This window comes from Atta colombica, unplaced genomic scaffold (assembly GCF_001594045.1).
Source record: "Atta colombica isolate Treedump-2 unplaced genomic scaffold, Acol1.0 scaffold224, whole genome shotgun sequence".
Lineage (NCBI taxonomy): Eukaryota > Metazoa > Arthropoda > Insecta > Hymenoptera > Formicidae > Atta > Atta colombica.
The window spans coordinates 1,001,664-1,010,451 of record NW_017259321.1 but is presented as its reverse complement, the minus strand read 5'-3'; the positions used below and the strand labels follow the sequence as shown (position 1 = coordinate 1,010,451).

General features: G+C 34.5%; 1 protein-coding gene across 1 annotated transcript; it reads right to left on the bottom strand.

Moving 5' to 3' along the window:
- Positions 1 to 875: 875 nt before the first annotated feature.
- On the bottom strand, positions 876 to 6,781 carry LOC108688021 (protein twist). Its single transcript, XM_018194085.1, has 2 exons — positions 5,503 to 6,781; positions 876 to 1,157 (listed from the first exon to the last, which is right to left on the bottom strand). The coding sequence occupies exons 1-2, from the start codon at positions 6,779 to 6,781 to the stop codon at positions 1,024 to 1,026; spliced, it is 1,413 nt and encodes a 470-aa protein (XP_018049574.1). The 3' UTR covers positions 876 to 1,023.
- Between the last annotated feature and the right edge of the window lie 2,007 nt (positions 6,782 to 8,788).

The following is an 8,788-nucleotide window of genomic DNA, read 5'->3' as shown; positions in this document are numbered from 1 at the left end:
ACGTGACAGAATCACAAAGTAAGAATAAAATTTTCCACTTTGTTCAATTCATAGGTTTCTATATGCAAAAATTATTAAACTCACAGAAATTAAAAAATAATAGTGACCTTTTAAAAGTTCAAATTTTAAGCTTTAAAATGTTCTATCTTATCATTCATATTTCATTAAATAGTTGCTTTCCATTTTGCACAGAAGTGAAACTAAGTCTAAAGTGAATTGAGTATTTCATACTCAGATTAATGACGTCATGATCTGCTTATGTTGGTAAAAAATTATCATATAACAACACAGATTCGAACTTCTCTTTTAAAGTAAGTTTACGAGAATCACTAAAGCACACAGTCTCGATCTTGTGCAGATTGTAGGCAAAAACTCGATTAAATTTTACTTATCAAAATGCAAAAGAAACGCGCAACTGAATTATGACATCATAAGTGAGAAATATCTGAGAATCGGTGTAAATGGAAAGCAAACTAATATCATCGATTTTTTTCCCGTGAAGAAGACGACCATTGATGCTGATTGGTAAGTGCCTCTTGTTCAATTTCCACCGATAATTCGATTTAAATTTCATTCGAGATGATCGTAGATTTTTCTTAAATGAGATCGAGTCGCCGACTTTTTTTTCTTAATTTAAATTTCCTTTATTTTAATTGCTTGAATTTTAAAGTTCTTAGCGTTACGAACTTTTGTTTCCAATACTAACAATAAATGAAGGAACGTAACCATAAAAATAAAAATGTAGTCAGATTTAGTGAATCCTAACAGATTGTGGCGTTTACTCTATGTTTTCGACTTACTTTTACAGAAGAATAATTTCCTTGTTGTATTACAATTTCTAGAACATTCCGTATTTAATTGTGTGTGCGCGTGTGTTCGCAAGCATACAGGAATAGAGTATACATCCTTTCTTTCAAGAGGAACAAAATATTCTCAAATTAGATTCAAGAATGTTCCCGGTTTCTCACCATCTTACCTCGCTAAATTTTTATTCGTAATTATCCTAACCTTATAGTCTATAGCCTACGTATTAGAGCTCCAATCGCCTTCCATTCTCCAGACGCTAAACGCGTACGACAGTCTCTCGTGTGCCATGTAATTACTCGGCGACGCTGCGATCTCCTTCGTAGCCAAAATCGTACTCCGAGTGCCCTTCTCTGAAACAGATATTTTTCGTCTCTCGTTATTCAATACACAAACAATCGTATATTATCTTCTTTAAGAGGATTAAAAGAATACAATCATCATTTATATAATATAATTACAATCTGACACGAATTTTTTCATTTAGAAGAAGAAAATCGGAGAAAATGAAAGAAAACGTATATTATTGAATGTTATTAACTTATTTGTTTTATATGATAGGGAAATCTTCTTGTTTATCCAGTAGTTTAGATTTCCATATTATAAATAACAAAATTTTTTATCTTTTTTATATTTCTTCAACATTTATTTCGTTTCTGGGAAGATCCACATCATTCTTTCGGCAAAGTTTTATTTCGACAAAGAGATATAAGAGGACTGAGGAGAAGAGCAGACGAAAGAAATCGAAGGGAAAGAAGCCGAAGGGGATCGTTACGATAATTCTGTCTGCATATAATGCCAACGCTACAAAATAAAAGGGAAGTGGCTGTATCGCGCTAGAAGAACTTTGAAAAGAAGAGACTGAATAAAAGAAAGTGTGGAGTATATATATATATATATTTCCGTCTCGCAAAATTCGTGTTGCGAGAACTGGGAACGACGAGCCAATCGACGCCGACACCAAATACCGTTAAGCCTGAGTATCGTTAGTCACGCCGAGTTACAAGTGCGTGCCCGCTATTCTGCGTGCACCGGGTGGTTTACGTCGCTCGGCTGAGATAAGGATGAACCGGGGAAGATTTGTGTACTACGTGTTCGGATAAAGTTTCAATCATTCAGCCATTCATTCGAGATGCCGTCGTTCGCGATTTATTTCGAATCGATTTCTACTTCGCTCATCTGTAATTATACAGCCTTGACTATTTGAGTATAAAGCATATACTTTACACTCAAATAGCCAAGGCTGTATAATTACAGATAATATTTATTTTTATGATAATTTAAAAATTTTATTCTTTCTTTTAGTTTTTATTAGCGTCAATATCCTTTTGAAGGAATATACTGAGATATCTTCGATTTATTCCTTCAGTGTATTCCTCCAAAAAGATATTGACGTTAATAAAAGCTAAAAGAAAGATAATAAAATTATTATAAAAATAAATATTATTTTTCAATAAAACTGTTTTTTTTAATTTAATTATGAGAAATAAGTTTATTTTCGATCAAAGCGGATTTTAATGCTTCAATATGTCAGAGTTTATATACATATTTCAATATTCTGTAAATTTTTTTCGGTTTTGAAACTCTATCATAAATAGAACCAAAATAGTAGTATTAATCATCGGTTTAATACAAATTATAATTGATTCTTAATTCCTTTTTTATTAGATAGAGCGTTTACGTCAATTTTTAGGGATGCTTTATACTTATGATCAAGACTGTAACTTATACAGATATCTCTCTACTTAAACAACTTCAATTTATGAATTTTCGGACTTATGACCAGAATACGCTAAAAAAAAGTAGGAAAAAAATGAAAAATAAATTAAATCGAGATTAAATTTAATCTACATTTGAAAACGGGCATTAACTTTTTTACATCACCTTGTAATTATTTATATTCAGAATGTGTATGTGGTTAGTAATACAAATCATTTTAAAAGTTATTAAAAAAGAAAGAAAAATAATATATTTATGCCCATTTCTACCACTATTATAAATTAATTTTAATTTTGATTTAACTTACATTTTATCTTTTTCTAGCTTTAAGAAAAAAGATAAAAAATAAATTAAACCGAGAGTAATATTGCTAGAAATGAAAATATTAGTATCATATGATATTATTCGACTATTATTCACGACCAAAATCTCATCATAATCTCGTCGTAAGAGAAAGATATCTGTATAGAGATTAACAGGTTTAAATAAATTATTATGATTTATTACAATTTTTTGCCTTTTTATTGCTGAAACATATATTTCACATGTTTATGCTTCCAAGTTGTTAATGTCATCATAGAACGTTGTCCCGAACGATGATTCGAGTATCCACAATTTCGAGTAACGGTAGGAGAACCGTTAAATGTCGCGTTTGTTTGTTATTCCGAACGTTAAAAATCAGACGGCCCATACGAGGAATTTAATCCTCGCTGATCCATAAATATTATGAGAACAGTGAATCGCGTACGCGCGTAATACATGAGAGCAAGCTCCTTCAGTGAGACACTTTAGTAACGGCATGAGTGCTCGTCGCGGGCTCGTCGTTCCGATCTCGGGTAAATTACGAGAAAAAATCCTCCGAGACGGTAGTCTGTTTAATTAACTGGGAGCCACCCGACTCGCTATAAACATGTACCACCCTACGGAGAAGGTGCCGACGGAGACAATCCTCGAGCGTCCTCTTTCTAAACAACGTGACAACGTGCAATCGGTAGCGTAGCATACTTTTTGTACAAGACAGCAAGATATTTACATGGAAAAAATAGTTTTGCTGAAGTATCTACAGATAGAAAAATACATATTGTACGCAAGTAATACTTACTTGTTTCAAAAAAAGTTTATATATCCATAAATGTATCATCATAAGTTCATCATAAGTATCAAATTTATTAAAAATATAGATATTCTAAATCCTAGCGAATTTAATATTTCAATCAAGATTGAATTAAAGCAAATTCAATTTATTTATTATATAAAATTACTACTTTGATTAATTTTATAAAAAATCTTTAAAAAAAAAATAAATTTTTGTTTTAATATAATAATACGTTTTTCTATACCAAAATTTGTGATAAGACTATTTTATTATTCTTTGTTATGTAAAATAAATTCTTTGTTATGTAAAATAACTGTATTATGTAAAAAGAAGAAAGTAAATTGAGTAATCACTTTTCTGAGCAATAAAATGATAATATTTTTCTGCGTGTAAAAATTTAGTTAGATACAGATCTGAAAATAATTTTGTTAGACTATCAAAATAATTGTTGGACGTTCAAAATAATTGCTAGCATATTAACATTTTTTTGTAACATTTTTCATTATGCTTGAGCATTCTTCATAATTATTTTGATAGTCCAACTAAGTTATTTTCAGATCTGCATCTAAATTTTTATGTATTTCAGCAAAATCATTTTTTTCATGTACTAAAAGAAAAAACATAATCCAATGTCTTAATATGTCGGCCACCAAATGATCTCCTATTTTTAATCTTTCATACACCTCTCTTCTATTACATTTATTTATACATTACATTTATATATTAAACATTACGCATTACGTATTTTCGTTCTATATGGCGAAGTGGAGGATGAATAAAGATTGATAAAAGTATTGGCTACGTTCAACGAAGAAGCTGCTTAACTGTTGCAAAATTCTTCACTATGATTGTGATTTATACACTTAGATCCATAAGGAATCAAAAGCAGGAATCAGTCATATTAAGGAATTTTACAATAATAGCTGCTTTTTTTGCTGATGAACGCAATCATTAAGAAGTATATACACAGTTTGAGCATAGATCCGATTGTAAAAATATTGTATGAATGCAAAAGTCGTATCTTTTTTACAGTCATAAATGTATTCAGAAACTAATAAATCACGTGCAATCCTTCTTTATATAAATTATACATATATTATACAGAGATCATGATTTTGAACGTATATCAGAGATATATGTGTATTTCGATATACGTGAAAAGATCACTAATATAATACATATATAGACATAAATTAAAAAAAATTCTTGTACACTTATGAAACTTTAACAATAAATTTTTATAAGGCATAGTTAACATCATGTTTTCTCAAAATTCTTATTCAAATTTCAATATATAAAAAAATAAATAAAATGTAATCCAGTTTTTATTTAAAAACTTATTATTAAAGATTTCACAAGTGTATAAGAATTTTTTCAGATTTTTCTGTAGACCGGAACCATAAAAATATGTGCTATTTCTTTCAACGACCCATGGTATAAACTGAGCGAAAATTTCGAAGTTGTGCTGGAGGTATATATATTCACACAACACAGTTCTCTAAAAGACATCTTAGGAACATTTTCAAGATGTTCATCGGAGAAATATATTACGTGGATATATCTAGAAATAATTAATAAAATCGTCATCGATAGCATTACTCAATCGACGTCGATTCGATTATGTCTGACTGAGAAAAAGAAGAAAAGAGAGAGCGCACTAAACCAACGTTTTGCTTCATAGATAGCGACATTTGTGCTTGCAAACACGATCGGAAACAAATCAAAACATAACGTGTTTTGAAAGAATGAACACTTCTCGAGCATTTCCTTCAAATCTTCTGTCTCGATTCGTATGTTTAATTCTCGAATGGATTTACACCTTGAAATATCTATACATGCATCCTCACGTCACCACCTACGTGTCACCCACTCATCGAAATTACCTGCGTTCTCGCCGCACTCGGCGTTTTCGGTGTTGGTCTTGAGCACGTGGAACAAGAAGTCGATGTACCTAGCGGCGAGCTTGAGTGTTTGGATTTTGCTGAGCTTGTCACTTGGTAGAGTCGGTATAATCTTCCTAAGTGCGGAGAACGCCTCGTTCAAGCTTTGCGTCCGTTGACGTTCACGGACATTCGCCATCGCCCTTTGATTCTGAATCTCCTGATCATTCTTGCGACGCACCTTCGTCCGTGTCGTCGAGGCTGTCGTGGCTTCGCTATCGGACTCGTTGCTGTTGCAACAACCGTTACTGCTGCTATTACTGTTGTTGTTGCCGCTATGCCGCCTCTTCCTCCTGACAGCAGTCCTGATGCCACCCTCTCTGTTCCCGTAGCCCTTTGCCGTCGTCGATGACGACGGCTCAGTCACGTGGCCGAGCTCTGTGGCCTGTTCACAGCCGTATCTCGCGACATGATCGACTATCCCTTCCTCGATCGCGTCCGATTTGAACTCCGTAACATCCACATGATGGTAAGATCCCGCCTGGCCCTGTACCGATTGAACTGAACTGGGGGCACCCATCTCGTCAGCGCCACTGGGTGAATACACGCTCTGCGAAGACGGTGTCAGACACAGACTCTGTTGCTCGTGGTCCCTACTGTAATCCGACAGAAACTCGGACGAGTTGTCCGTCGAGTGGAGCGGCCGGTCAAACTCCAGTTGAAAGTCCCGCACGATTTTACTATCCGGATGATGATCCTGGGAATGATGAGGATGATGATGATATCGCGTTTCGTCCGGATTCTTGAACATCATATGGGTCAGCTCGGTGTACTCTACCGCAACCTGGTTATGCTGATGATGATAACCGGACGGTAGAGCATGATGTTGTTGTTGCTGATGATCCGGTGGACCACTCAAGTCCATCAGATGTGACGCGGGTGGCGTGAAACGACCGTATCGCGTCACCGAGGAATTACCATTGGGATTGCCGTCGCCGCCGTGCGGCACCGTGCCGATGACACAGGTGCCGTCGTTGCCACCCTGGATCCCATTGCCATGCAAAATATAGTAACCCGGCTGCGTTGTTATGCACTGGGATGCCGGCGTCGGCACCGGCGGCGGTTGCGGTACCGTCGCCGCACCGCGCATACCTTCGTTCGTCTTATCAACGCATTGGACGCCGTTGAAGGTCCGCGCGCGAACTGAAGACACCAGATGCTTGTAATTCCCAGTCTGCTGCCAGGTACGAAGCGCGGAACCACCGCGATTATTGACACCCATCCACTGTTCAGTAAACGCCAATACGCGCAAGCCACGTATCGGCGCGACGCATGTGTTGACACCGCGAATGATCCGTGCGATCCAGCGCAATCGATCGTTCGATTTGTCGATTCAATCAGGCAATCCGCGCGCGCGAACAGGAATCACGTGAACAAAATCTCCGACCGCGCGAGAATTAGCTAAGTTCAACGAAGAAGAGAATCCCCCCGAAGACGTACGTTCCTCGTACGCGTATGTCGCCAGTCACATCGACACACAGCAACGTCTTTCTCCCCTCTTTCTTTCTTTCTTTCTCTCTCTCTCTCTCTCTCTCTCTCTCTCTCTCTCTCTCTCTCTCTCTCTCTCTCTCTCTCTTTCTCGCTCACATCTCTGAATGTTACTAACCGTCTGAAGAAGAGAGCCTCCAGTGCGATCGCTCATCGTGTCATGTCGAAGGAACGCCTTCAACGACGAGTATGATTGGTCCCCGACTATCACTTTGTCTCCACCCACGGAGAAGAGGAGGACGAAGTCGAGAAAATAGATAGGTCAGATTATAGAGGAAGGGATACGAGAAAATGAAACGGAAGATTTCCATGCGCGTGTGAGATCCGCATAAGAATGAGACTGATGATTGAGTTGCAATTTTGGAAAAATGTATTTTTCTAAAAATGCAAATGAGATACATAGAAAAAAGTATGATAGAAAAGTTTATGTAAAAAAAAAATACGAAATGATATACGTAATAAACAAATGAGAAAACAAAAGAAAAAGAGAATGAAGAAAAATGCGAGATCAATAAATACAGATTGCAACGCCGTTTAAATTAGTTAGACACCAAGAAAATATAAGCAGTAAATAGACATTTTTATTTGCTTATTGTCTTACGTTCTCGATTGTAATTGGCCAATTGATTTACTGGCGGAAGCACAGTCTTGCACAATGCATAAAATGAACCAATCAAAGTCCTCCATTTCCTTTCTATTAAATAAAAAACTAAGTAAATATTTACTTACAATAAACAATAAATATAATAATAAATAAATTACAAAGTTTGATAAAATTACTTCTTATCACTTTTTTATTCTCTACAACCGCAGCGTTTATTTGCACAATATTTATTTATACAAATGATATACTGATAAATATTATTGAATAAATGCATACAAATAATATGTTTTAATTGCAAACGGCCAATTCATTATGACGTAATCGTAACTATAGTCGTTTTGGGATTGATTCTTATAAAGATTTCCAAAAAACTATAAAATAGATATATTTTAGAAAAAAGATATATATTTTTTCTAAAAATATGTTTGATATTATATATCATATATACATGTGTATATATACAAGATATTTGAGATTATATAATATACAGGGTATGTATTGAATATAATATTATTATATAATATACAGGGTATGTATTGAAATAATGCCTACTAATCATATAGTGCTATTCTTAATAAAAGACTGAATCGAAAAGTCTTCTGTTATTTTACAATTTTCGCAATGTTTTTTTGGTTATCCAATGAGCAAAATATTTAAAATGTGTAAGATAACTTTAAGATATCTTTAAAGTTTATTCTACAATGTGCTCTTTGTTTCTTACTTTTTTATCTTTTTTTTCCTTTTTATTGACTAATCGTTTTATCGACAATTGTATTTTTTGCTGTATTTCTTGTTTCTTTCGAAGTTCGTTAATTTTTATCTCGGGCGATAAAGTAAAAAATAAGAATAAGGATAAGAAGCAAAAAGACGAGATGTAAAAAATAGCAAAAAGCAAGAAACGGGAAACAAAAATCACATTGTAGAATAGACTTAAGAATTCTTTAAGAAACATCTTCAAAATATTTCACGAGGATCACTGAAAAATATCATAAAATTACATTGATTTTATTCATTTATTCGGCAATCTTTAGAAATTAATATCTCGTTAACTATTGCAAAATGATAAAGGACTTTTCGACTTAGTTTTTTAAGAAATAGCACTGTATGATTAGGGGGTTATTTCAGATACCTTGTATA